Source organism: Microtus oregoni, unplaced genomic scaffold (assembly GCF_018167655.1).
Source record: "Microtus oregoni isolate MIOR12 unplaced genomic scaffold, Mior012 000046F_ref0000063, whole genome shotgun sequence".
Taxonomy (NCBI): domain Eukaryota; kingdom Metazoa; phylum Chordata; class Mammalia; order Rodentia; family Cricetidae; genus Microtus; species Microtus oregoni.
This window is the reverse complement of record NW_024543220.1, coordinates 6,929,783-6,943,243: the sequence shown is the minus strand read 5'-3', so window position 1 is coordinate 6,943,243 and position 13,461 is coordinate 6,929,783. Positions and strand designations below refer to the sequence as shown.

Sequence of the window (13,461 nt, the reverse complement as noted above, 5' to 3'; positions counted from 1 at the left end):
CTCTGGGATAGCTCCAGATCGCATTAATCTTGTCTTATACATACTGTGTGTGCTTTCAACATTGTTTTTAGTTAGTCAAAATTAACAAGTGGATAGTTACAGTTAGTGGTACTTCTTGACAGGCTAAAATAGGCATTTGATACTATATAATATATCAGAGTCCATATATCTTTAAATTTGAGGGTCAGATGTGAGTGATATTATGCTTTTTAAGTCTTGTCTCATTTCTATGAAGAAAGAGAAGCACCAAGTGAGTTGTAAGGCCTTAAACAGCTACTGTGTGCTCGCCAGTGAATGCTGTATAAGGAGTGGGGCGGGGATGGAAACACAGGACCTAGAAAAATACATACCCATGCACCGAAGTTCTTGAAAAGCTCAGTCTTTAAGTAACTTTGCTATTATTGATTGAAATGATATGAAAACAGATTTCATGCAGAAGTGAAAGCTTTATTTCCCTGTAAGAAGCTAGGAAGGATGTGGCTATTTATAAAGCCCCAGTCCAGTCCCATAGGTGCCTAATTCAATAAAAAATCCACTGCTTAGGAAGCATTCCATTTCTTCCTATCTGCAGGACAATTCTTTTTCCATTTAGGGAACAATGTCTAGCACCTCAGCATGCCTCACCTAGCCCTATCCATCAACTGTTCTAAGGAGAGAAATCCTTCTTTGCATGGTCAAAACAATGATAGAAGGGTGGCTCTATTAGCACACAGTCAAGCTGTGTGTGTCTAACTTTACCACAGAATCCCCCCTCATTTTCACCCTTAGAAGAAAGGCCCTGTCTCAAAACAAATGAACAAACACACACTAATAGAATCCCTAGTCTATGGATATTCTTATGTTCTATGTTCTCTCTCTCTCTCTCTCTCTCTCTCTCTCTCTCTCTCTCGTATTTTTCTCACACAGTCTAACTCTCACTTATAAACCTGATTTGAATTCTTGTTTGTCTTGCAGTTTTCAATTAGGCCCCAAAGACATAAATACATACTATGGACTCAAATAGCTTATCTCCTTTCTTGGAGTTTCAAAGTTAAAAATTGTGAATTAAATAAAATAACCATAACAGAAGCATCCTGATGATATTTTCCCTGACACCATTTTATTTTTTTATTTTTTTTATTTTTTATTTTTTGGTTTTTCGAGACAGGGTTTCTCTGTGGTTTTGGAGCCTGTCCTGGAACTAGACCAGGCTGGTCTCGAACTCACAGAGATCCACCTGCCTCTGCCTCCCAAGTGCTGGGATTAAAGGCGTGCGCCACCACTGCCCGGCTCTGACACCATTTTTTTAAATTTTGTTCTGGACACGATTTGTATGGCAATGTGTAGGACCCATGATAGTGATTTATAGGACTATGGTTTGAGTCACACATTAAACTCTTTTCTACCTACATTTTGAGTTATTATTCACTACAGGCTGAAAAACACAGTCTAACACAATACTCATGTCAACAAATACATAGAAGAATGTCATTGTAAAGCCAATATTTATTTTCAACTTTCAAGGCCAGATCTAAGGTCATATCCTAGGTCAATGCCTTTGAATATCTCAAATTTACAAAATTCAGAACAATTGGATAGCTAGTATTATTCACATTGTTCTGAGATCATCACATAGAAGATTAATGTAATACAAATAGCCTTCATTAAGGCAAATACTACTGGGTAAACAAGATAAATACTATAATTAGTCCTATTTTACAGCTGAAAAAAATTATGCAGAGAATGAAAATCTAAATTCTATCAGACTGCAAATTTGTGGACCTATATGAATAAAATTACCTAGGCAGCCAGGGTGATCTATGCAGAGCTCCTGTGCCTGCTTCTTGCAAGTCCTCTGCCCACAAGAAGCAATGCTTACTGTGTTCTAAGTTGTCTAACACATCCTACAATATTATTCCTTTGATTTCTACAAAGTTACCACTTAAGCAGAATGCACGCATGTCTCAATTATCATTTTATTAAAAATCTTAGTAGGTATCCATATTCATCATGTTTTAAACATTTATATTTATTTGAATCCCAAATTCAATATAAGAACAAAAAATTGATTCCTTGTTGTGTAATTCTAATATGAAATTAAGTATTTAAGAATGTTCATATTTTTGATAAGAATCATTTAAAATATTTATTTTCTTTATTGTTAGTAATGTTATGTGTGTGGGAAGAGCGTGCACACAAATACAGGTTCCCATGGAAGTCAGATCCCTGTAGCTGCAGTTAAAGAAGAGTCCTGCAACAGGTCTTTGAAAATGAACACAAGTCCTCGGCAAGAACAGAGTACAGTCTTACCTTCTGAGCTCTCTCTCCGGCCCAGGGCGCCTTTATGACACAATTTCTCAAATAGTAAAATACACTCTAAACATTTTAATGATAATTACATATGTCCTATTTATCTAATTGATGAATATCTCAATGAACTATAAAGAATAATTACTCGTTTGACTGTCAATGAAAAGCAGTGGATGATTATGCCAATTTCCCTTGCTTGTATACCAAAACCTTAAATGTATACCAAAAATTCAAAATTCGTAATGACATTGCTTCTATATTTCATATTTTTGTGGAAAAAAATTAGATACACAGACATTTTTGTTTGAAAAGTCCTAGTACTGTAAAGAAGAGATATTGGATGGTTTCAAATTGACATAAGTTGTAACAATGACCCATTAGTATGAGATGCTCACAATACAAATAAAATAAAGAAGAATGATCGAATATACTATAGAGACATTAACAATGTGCATCAAAGGATCCAAATACCCATTAGGCTTATTAAAATTTATGGAAGTTTAAAAATATCAGCTAGTCAAAAAAGGTAAAAATAGAAAAATCTATTTAACAGAACAAAGGAGCTTGTTTTGAATTAATCTTGGAGTCCATTTTATCCCATATAAAGTATTAAAGATTTTTACTAACTTACATAAAAGATCAATTGGGAAAATAAGATACTCAAAAATGATACTATTCTTTCAAATACGCTTGTTTGGTCTTTCCTTCAAATACCTTATTGTAGCAACACATTTGTCTGCGAAAGTCTGCAAGAACAACCTCAGACACCTATGAAGACAACTGCATTGGCAAACGGCAGTTGATGCCATCATCTGATGAGGACATTTGGGCAAGCCTGGAGAGAGGTTTTCTCCCTTAGTGTCTTATGCAGCAAGACTATTCTAAGCACACTACTGCAGTGTGGAACTGCATTCGTGTTGTGAATCCCTAATAAGAACAGATTTTTAAATGATTTGGAAAATTAGTGCAACCACTATGACAAATGGTTGAAAAGATAGGACAGAATCACCCACTCATTTTTAAACGTTGTCCCCTTACATGGCTCATTGCACACAAGGCCATCATTATGGTAACAAATAATGTGTTACAAGCACTAACCTGACTTTTGGCTCAAAACGAGGCCTCACAGCCCAAGTCGCTGGCCAGGCCTGCAGTGTGCCAGGCACTGATGTATTGAGGCACTCTCTTGCCTGTGTTCATTTGGAAAGCATTTCAGAGATTTGCTTATGTTCTACCTTCCGTGTGAAGTCATGTTTCCTTTATTGGCAATATTGTGGAGTATTTTAAGTCATGCATGAGAGTAAACAGAGATAGAATGTGCAAACGACAGAGGGGACTGAAGCATTTGGGGTGCTCATCACTGTGGACGTGATGTGTAAATTTGCTTCTAGGGTGGGTAATACTTGTGTTTCTAAATTATTATGTCTTGCCAAGTTTGCTTACTTATATATTTGCAACTTAAGATCCTGTTTTTATTTCTTGTTTTTAGATTAGGAATTTCAAGCCCTGGAGGAGAACTGAAAGTTTCTGGAATATAAAATAAATGAATGAGTCAAGATGCTTCATTCAGACCTTTGACACCACAGCTCAGCTTTCACTTTTTAATCAAAATGTTGCAGTCTCATTGAAGAAAGGGGGTGTGAGCTGGGTGGTGAGGATGAACATCTTTAACTCCAGGACTCGGAGCCAAAGGTAGGTGGATCTCTGTGAGTTCAAGGCCAGCCTGATCTACAAAGTGAGTCCCAGAAAAAACTAGAGCTGTCACAAAAACAAGCAAATAAACACAAAAAGTTCTTTGGAAACTTTAATTAAGTGCTAGTAACAATTAACTAAGTGCTCATATTGATTAAGGAATGCAGTTATTGATTTGACAGCGCAAGAAACATTTTTTTTTTCCTGCTGGAATCTGTCTGCATTCCAGATGTTTGAGATGTTTAAAATTTGGATGAAAGAATGAAAGTTTATGAGTACATATTGGGTTTCCTGTGATAAAATTATGTAAAACAAGGTGACGAAGTTTCAAATTTTTAATTCTTAATAATTAATACTCTATTTGATGTGTTAGATAATGGTAGAATGTATATTTCCATGTTCTTGCTGAGAATCTAACAATGTAATTTCAATATGAGAAGACATTTCTCTACAGTACAAATTCCCAAGACATATGGTGGTAATTAATTTTGTCTGATACCTGCTGACTCTTCCAAAATGGATCAAAACTCTTTAAAAAATAATTAGGAATATATTCTCATTTTCTCCTACAGAGAAAGAATATCATGTTTATATTATACAGGTAAATTTGGAAAGATATAAAATATAAGATAATATATATAATAAATAAAATAAAACAAATAAATAAAATACATGTATACTATAAACCTATTAAACATTAATCAATATTGTGTTATTTTGATTTCAGATATCTGCTTTGAACCCTGAGTAATTAAATTTTCTGAGCAATCTTGAATGGTGGAATTCTTATTTAATATCATGCTTACTGGACTTTTAGTAAGAAACTATCACATACATTATTTCTTTTTTTCCTTCATATAAGAGACCCTGCAAAAAATACTTCATAGAAGTGTACAAATTTGAGTTCTAGAACTATGTAAAATCAATGAGGGGGATCCTTTTTTTTTTTTTTACCTATTTGAATGTTGTCTTTTCTTTTCTTTCTTTCTTTCTTTCATCCTTCCTCCTTCCTTCCTTTCTTCCTTCATTTATTTCTTTTTTGAGTCAGGGTTTCTCTGTAGCTTTGGTGCCTGTCATAAAACTAACTGTGTAAACCAGATTGGCTTTGTACTCAGAGTTCTGCCTGCCTCTTCCTCCAGAGTGCTGGGATTAAAGGCGTGTGCCACCACCACCCAGCTGAAAGTTGTCATTTACGCTAAAGGAGATACTACAAAGAAGGAAATGTCCTTGTCAGTAAGGATACAGGAGTCTATTGTGTTAAATATTATCAGAGAGGACTGGACGATTTGGCCAGTTGGACACATTCACCAGCTCACATTTTTGCATATCAAATATTCAGATAGACCAGTTTAAGAATCTCTTAAAGGGACAATTCCAGGCAAAGTTTCATGACTTTCAAAATGTTTGAAGTACTGACATTTTTTGCTTAGGTAATTTGTTTTTCCCTTTGTTTACTTGGTAAATATTTGTTGATAGCTACTATCCTTTCATTTTCATTTTTAAAACAGCTTTGCACTTTGCTTAGTGACCACTCTTACCCCTACCCCTACCTCATTACTACTCTTGCTCACCCTCTCCCCTCCAAGTGACTTTCTCTCACAAGCATGCCTATTATTATTGTTTTGGGAACCACCAATATTTGTGAACTCCTATGTGACAATGGGGCTCTCTATTGAGCCAGGTGGACTCAGCACAACAATGTTGTTAGAACTGGTGTACTGGGACCCAGGGTATGTAATACCCTTGATTTGAGTTCATGCTTCTAGCATGAATGATTTTTTTTATTAGTACTTACTCCCTTTTTTTTTTTGGTTCTTTGCATACAGTACCAACAATTATAAAATCACTCAAAACATTTACATTGACTTTGAAAAATATTGTATTAGGTATAGCACCCATTTCCTTAACAGTTATAGCAGTAAAAACTACTTATATTTGTTAAAATTACTGTTCAATATATAGAATTGACCTTGCCTTCTATTCTCCTCAGGTTGTCAATCATAGGAATGAGTAAGAAATGTTAGCTCAATATCATGTCAACTTTAAAATCTTTTGACTACCTGAAAGTTTCATCTTGTAATAGTCTGTGAATCAAAAGGCTTTTCAACTTTGTCTAAACTTATCTAACTTACAAGATATTAAGTAGAAATAGATTAATTACAATAAAATATAATATTTAATTATCATCACTACTAAAATTAAGCATAGATATAGTTTGTTGATGTTGTAAGAGTTAACATTCTATCCATTAATTCTTAAAGTATAACAGCAAAGTAGTTGAGGATGGTTAGAGGCAAATGCAATTTATATCAGTCATCACTCTTGATATTAGCAGGGATTCAAACATTCCTGCCAGAGGTTATTAGATTCATTATGTAGAATGCTTACTAGCACTTAAATGTATTTCACAATATTTACATTGCTCCTTAAACTTGTTTGTAATTTTAAAGTTTTGTAATTAGCTCATACAGAATCTTCTAGAAATCATCACTTATTACTCATCACTCATCACTATGCTAATGTTAATGAGAAGCATGAAAGGAAGAGATAAAACTAATGTTGGAATGGGAGAAGATCACAGAAGCCCCCACTTTGTCAGCATGCTCTTTGCACACACAGCCCACCTTCTCCACATGAGCTGTTTTGAGAACTTTGCACCTACACCCTATCTTGTTCTCATGTTTGTTTTGAGAACTCTACACACAGAGCCTATCTTGATCTCCTGATCTGTTTTGAGAACTCCTTGAACACATAATCTAGCTTCTCCACATAAACTGTTTTGAGAACTCTTTGCACACAGCCTATCTCCTCCCCATGGTCTGTTTTCAGAGTGTTTTCCCTGGAGCAATCATTTCTATTGTTTACATGTATCAGCAGAGGAACTCGAGTTATCCTGAGCAATCTTACCTTTCAAACATATCTGCCTCCAGTCCTGCTGTGACTAAACCTGACTGCTATCCACCATCAAAGCAAATCAAGACTCTAAAATCACTACATATAACTAGCCGCTATATTATTGTTTTATTGCATACATAAGTAGATTAGTACAACCATTTTTTTATGTTTGTGGTTGAAAATCACGTTTCTGTAACTTATGCCAGAGGCTTTGGGTTATCTTCAGCATGTAATGAGAACTTCTCATTAAAGGGATATTTTCCTTTTAATGTGTTTCCAATAAATTACAATACATAGGTATTATTGATAGATAGCTTGGCCTGAGATGAGTTATTTCTACAATCCTTCTTGGGGGAACATATTTATCATTAGAGATCACGTGCCTAGTTCACAGTGTGGTTGCCATGGTTGGCCACTCATGTGGTAATGCATATGAACTATAGTAAATTCTCAACTTCAAAAACTCATATGAACATTTTGCACTTTTAAAAAAATACCTATTTCCAGTAAGTGAGCCCTGAAAGGTTGAAAGTACCCACTTATCAGGCTAATACCATGAGCCAATCCTCTACCTTTTCCTTCTTTCTGTTTTATACTCATTGTTTTTCTTGATTTTTATCATAGATTTGAAATATAGTTTGATAAACTAAAATAGCTCATGTATAATTTAGTGGTAATAATTACCTTATTATGATGATTATTTGGTTGAAAACATAACTTTCCAATCAGAGCTGATATATTTTCAGAGTACATGGACCAAATTTTATATATTTTTCACAATGGAATAATAGAATGTTTATATAGATCTGTAATGATGGTTTGAAATACCATTCTTTAATTGGGTTTTCTATAGATCTGATTCTGATTGGTCCAGGTGTTACCAGCGTCTTTATGTATTAATAGTTCTTCAGGTGATTTAAATGCTTTATCAAGACAGAGACCCACTGATCTATGAATTGGATGTGCATTTGCAGCTTAAACAAATAATAATTAATGACCAAAGCTGAATTAGTTAATTAATGGTTAATTAGTAGACTTCCAATAGTTTTCATAGACCAATATTTGCAACTATGAATAGCCCATGTGAGTCCTCTCCCATTTTCACATATTTTCCATTCAGTTCTGCATGCTAGAATTTCTGATAGTGACTCACCCAGATATTCCCATCTTGATGATAGGGTTTCCAGTTTCTCCCAGTGTCACTGTAGAGCATCCGATACTGCGTCACCCAGTCAGAACTGCTATACCTTCCTTGGGTTGCAATGGCACTGATCTGCTTCCGATTTCCAAAATCAACCTGAAGCCATTGATAGTGGTCACTGTCTGATGGTGACCATCCCCCAGCACCTGAAATGGACAGAAGCAAAGGGGAAAATGGAAGTTTAAAAAATTGAACTCTTACAATTAAAAATGAATTATTCTATATATCTTAACTGGCCTTTTCAGTGCTATATTTCATAGATGTATTACGAAGTATCCTTTATAGATGCCATTGGGACTCCAACTAATATTCTTCCAGCTGGGTAACATTGGTGCTTTAACCTCTTTATGGTGTAATTATGTGCTCATTTTCTCCTGAGCAAATGTCTTCATAATTCCTCAATTAGATCTTATTAGTATATGTCAAAGTCTAATTGACTGAGGGTTGATCAATTTGCCATGAACTCTTCTGTTAAAACCATAAGAAAAAATATGCAGTTATGCTTTTCCTATTCCTCATGTGAGGTTTTATCATTTAGCAAATTATAAACAAAACAAAACTCAATTATAACAACTTTCAAATATGTTTTGTTTTAAGAAGTTCAGAATCAAAGCCTGTAGATTCCCTGTTTCTTAAAATAAATTACAACTGGATATTAAAGCTTTGGACTCATGAGAGGTGAGGTATGTTGGAAATGAACCACTCATATTAGAAAGGAATACTGTTACTTGGTAATAAAGGCAATGTTACTTGATAGCCACATGTTATATAAATTATTTGAGACACTAGACAAAATTAAATGTCTTTGAGAAAATATGATACTTGACCAGCAAATAGTAAGAAAGGAGAATTTTTTTGAAGTCAAATAGAGTTAACAGAGATTAAAAGGATTCAAATTCTGGTCCTATCTGTGACTGCCTACAAATAAATAACAGAAAGTATGGCAGAGAAAGTTTGGCATTTAGAGATGCTGAAGAGAATAATTGATGGATTTTAGCAAATTATCCAAGACAAAGCATATCAAAATATACTTATTATTTTAAAGATAAAAGATTTATTTTTTTTTTTTTTTTTTTGGTTTTTCGAGACAGGGTTTCTCTGTGGTTTTGGAGCCTCTCCTGGAACTAGCTCTTGTAGACCAGGCTGGTCTCGAACTCACAGAGATCCGCCTGCCTCTGCCTCCCGAGTGCTGGGATTAAAGGCGTGCGCCACCACCGCCCGGCAAGATAAAAGATTTAAAGACTGAGAATATAATCGATTCTCCGAGGATAGTCAGTGATACAGTATGTTTTTAACAGTGTTTGTTTATTTGGAATATCGTTTAGAATGATAGTAAAACAGCTTTCGAAGCAACTAAGAAAACTGAACAAATATGCAAAGACTATTCTGAGAACTGAAATCTGACTCACATAAGAGGATGGATAAGTGAGGCGAGCCATGTGAGTTTCCAGATTTGGAAAAGATTCCCTTCCCAGGTGATGACATGAAAAGAAGATCCAATAAGAGTTTAAGAGTGTCTCTGGGGCAGAAGCAGAACAAATTTGCAGCTACTGAGGAAACTGGAAACCACTGGGCAGAGTTTCATAAAGGAAGTGGCTTTGTAGGGAAAGATCATTGAAAATTCATCATGAGTATTTATAAAGTCTGTATGGTAGATCAAATGTATGTTTTCAGGCCAACATTCCATAGGATTGGTTAAAGGAAGTTCTGAGATGAACACCCAGGTGTTGCACAGGGTGGAAGAATTTGATTACAGACCAGATCAGAATGGCTTTTCTTGTTGAACAAAACTAGTCAAGCAGTAGCAATCACAAGAAGGTCATCCATTAGATGTAGGGATGGCATAGTTCATTGATGATGATGATGATGATAATGATGGTGATTGAATAAGGGCTAGTCATTATACTTGAACAGAGGTTACTAGAAGTCAGCTAAACTCACAGATAAACTCCTTGCTGAAACAGAAAACAACTCTAAGTCATGGCAGGCCATTAAAATTAAAAATATCCAACAACAATTACATTTATAATGTTCACTATAAATTCAAACCACTAGGTCTTTGGAGAAGCAGGAAAATAGGAGTCACAATCAGAGAAAAGTCACTATGCAGAAATGGATCTCAGAATGACAGATATAATAATAATTATCAGATAAAACCTGGTAATTATTAAGAATTGGCAATGTTTTTTAAAGAATACACATAAAAATTTAAAAAGGAAGTAGAAAAAATTTATGGGATAAATATTATTAAAAGAGAATATAATGGAAACTTTAGAACTCATATGTGTGTGTGTGTGTGTGTGTGTGTGTGTGTCTGTATAAAATTAGAAGACTACTCGTCTATCTTCATAGAATATTGGATCCAACTGCACTTTGGATGCTAAACATTCTCCAAAGATCCCCATGTTTGAGACCTTTGCCCTATTAGGTGCTACTAGTGGTTCTGATTGATACTTTAAGACATTGGAGTGACTGGGAGATACATTGGTCATTGGTAGTGTACCCTTAAGGATGATATTGGGACACTTTTTTCTCTCCTCTTAGTTTATGCTCAGAGGTGGAAAATATGAAGAAGCTGATAGGATGACTACCAACTATCCAGTTGGGACACTGTATATGTGTTGAAAAAAATGTTTGAAAGTCATTAAGTGCAAATAACTGGGAGTTTATTGAATTCATGCAGAATAAGCACAGATAAAAACATATAAGTGTACTTTTTCATCACTGCTATAAAAAAATGTTAAAGATAAAATCTGTAATATCCTTAGAGGGCAGAAACTTTTCATTAGAAACAATACAGGCCAAAAAGCAATGGAACTGAGTACTAACAGCAGGAAGGAAAGAAAGTGAAAAGTCTTCATACGAACTTTCTATACTCTCCAAAACAACCTTTAAAATAAAGTAACACAATAATACTTATTTTAAAAGCAGTAACAATTGATTACATGTCTGTTTATATTGCAAAAAAGATAAAATAGACAATTTTTGATTGTTTGCTATTAGAATATCTACGTACAAAAAAATAGGCTAGGGATGGTTCAGTGTGCTAATACATGTTAAGTAATTGTGTTTGAATTTTCTCTGAAAGATAATTGATTATTTAGGATAAAAGCTTTTCATTATAGCGTTTATAGTATATAAAGTAGCAAACTGTGGGGCTATGATAGAATCAAGATGAAAGACTAGACATAGAGAACCCTAAGTCCTCTACTTCACGCATTGAATGGTAATCGATAGAGGCTAATTCTTGGGCCAGGAGCCTTTTCCGTTACTGGTTGGATACTGAATATTTTAGGTTGTGCAGGTTATGTCATTGCTCCTACAATCAGTTTATTTCTATTGGAATATAGCAATCATATACGTTCTGTAAAGATAGTGTGGCTATGTTCTAATAAAAATGTGTTTATACTGTGAACTTTGATGAAAATGCCTCACTAATAAAAGGTACCAAGCCACATGACTAACACAGACAAGAATTAAATAGAAAACACTATCCTGAGTGAGGTAAGCCAGACCCAAAAAGAGGAACATGGGATGTACTCACTCATATTTGGTTTCAAGCCATAAATAAAGGACATTGAGCTTATAATTCATGTTCCTAGAGAAGCTAAATAAGAAGGTGAATTCAAAGACAAACACATAAGCATCCTCATGAATATTAACCTTCATCAGGCGATGAAAGGAGACAGAGACAGAGACCCACATTGGAGCACCGGACAGAAATCTCAAGGTCCAAATTAGGAGCAGAAGGAGACGGAGCACGAGCAAGGAACTCAGGACCACGAGGGGTGCACCCACACACTGAGACAATGGGGATGTTCTATCGGGAACTCACCAAGGCCAGCTGGCCTAGGTCTGAAAAAGCATGGGATAAATCCGGACTCGCTGAACATAGCGGACAATGAGGAATACTGAGAACTCAAGAACAATCTCACTGGGTTTTTCATCCTACTGCACGTACTGGCTTTGGGGGAGCCTAGGCAGTTTGGATGCTCACCTTACTAGACCTGGATAGAGGTGGGCGGTCCTTGGCTTCCCACAGGTCAGGGAACCCTGATTGCTCTTCAGGCAGATGAGGGAGGGGGACTTGATCGGGGGAGGGGGAGGGAAATGGGAAGCGGTTGCGGGGAGGAGGCAGAAATCCTAAATAAATAAATAAATAAATAAAAATAAAAGAAAATAAAAAAAATGTAAAAAAAAGAATTATGGATCGTATTAAAATGTACAAATTAGTTAATAAGAAGCCTGAGCTAATAGGCCAACCAGTTTATAATTAATATAGGCCTCTCTATGTTTCTTTGGGACCAGGTGTGTGTGTGTGTGTGGTGGTAGGAGAGTGACAAAAAGCGCTATCAACTCTTGGCAGTGCATTAATACAATACTTATATTTGAAAGGTTTCAAAAGATGAATTAATTAACAAATGCCATTAATGACGAATGTGACACTAATAGATTTGCTAGTATTCAAGTGGTAAACCTCATGAGGCCCCAACACCAGACATAAAACAACAGGAAACTAAGAAATGCTGAGAGAAGGAGAGATTTTCCTAAGTGATCAGTCCTAAAAACAAGTATACAAGTAACACATACTGACTTAGTGGGTGGTACCGTTTGGAATGACAGTTAAAGTAAACAAGGCAGAGGGAATTAGAGAAAGAGAGAATAGGGAATGGTGAATAGGAAGGGTTGGAAAAGGGAAAAAAGGTCATTTAATTTTAATTTTTAAAAAATATAGAATTATTTTATTTTCAATAAAAAATTAAAAATTTCCCTGTATCTAATACATCAAGATATTTAGAAAAGACACATATGTATGGTATCTTAACTGCTTATTACTAGCTATAGAATGTATGCGTGTGTGCATGCATGTGTGTGTGTCTGTGTGATCTGTCACAGTTGCTTGTCAGTTCTTAGTCTACCTACAGACAGCATTTTAACAGAGTGATCTTTGCAAAATATACCCAAACTATCTCATCCATTTACCTTTAAATTATCTCTACTTTTTCCAGAGCTTAGCCTCCTGCCATCACGTGGAGGAGACACAACAAGAACATATTATCAACACAGTCACATGTCCTCCCTCAATTTAGCTGGGCAAATTTTTACTGAAGTATCAGAATGCTCCCTTTACAAGGTGTTTCACACAGTGAATGCTCTGAAGAGCCCTCCAGGCCTTCCCTTACTCCTGGGAATCCCACTTTCTTAGTTTCTAGAAACCCTGCAGGACACAGAATTTGGAGGCAATTGCTCTTCAGGAACTTCTTGAAAATAATATAAAAAGAAAGTTTCCCAACTTAATGTCCCCTCCTTTTCTGTTCAAATGGTGTGAATCTGTTTCCTGGGGCCATCAAGGGCCGGTACCTGCTGTTATTTATTAAAGTTCT

General features: G+C 35.4%; 1 protein-coding gene across 2 annotated transcripts in view; it reads right to left on the bottom strand.

Annotated features, from left to right (window-relative positions):
• Positions 1 to 13,461, bottom strand: part of Cntnap2 (contactin associated protein 2) — a 2,078,180-nt gene that overhangs the window by 1,453,515 nt on the left and 611,204 nt on the right. For both annotated transcript variants that reach the window (XR_005972587.1, XM_041635058.1), the window contains exon 3: positions 8,030 to 8,223. Coding sequence is in view for 1 of the 2 variants with exons in the window: in XM_041635058.1 (XP_041490992.1) it covers positions 8,030 to 8,223 (194 nt within the window). In the remaining variant the exon portion in view is untranslated. The remainder of the gene's footprint in view (positions 1 to 8,029; positions 8,224 to 13,461) is intronic.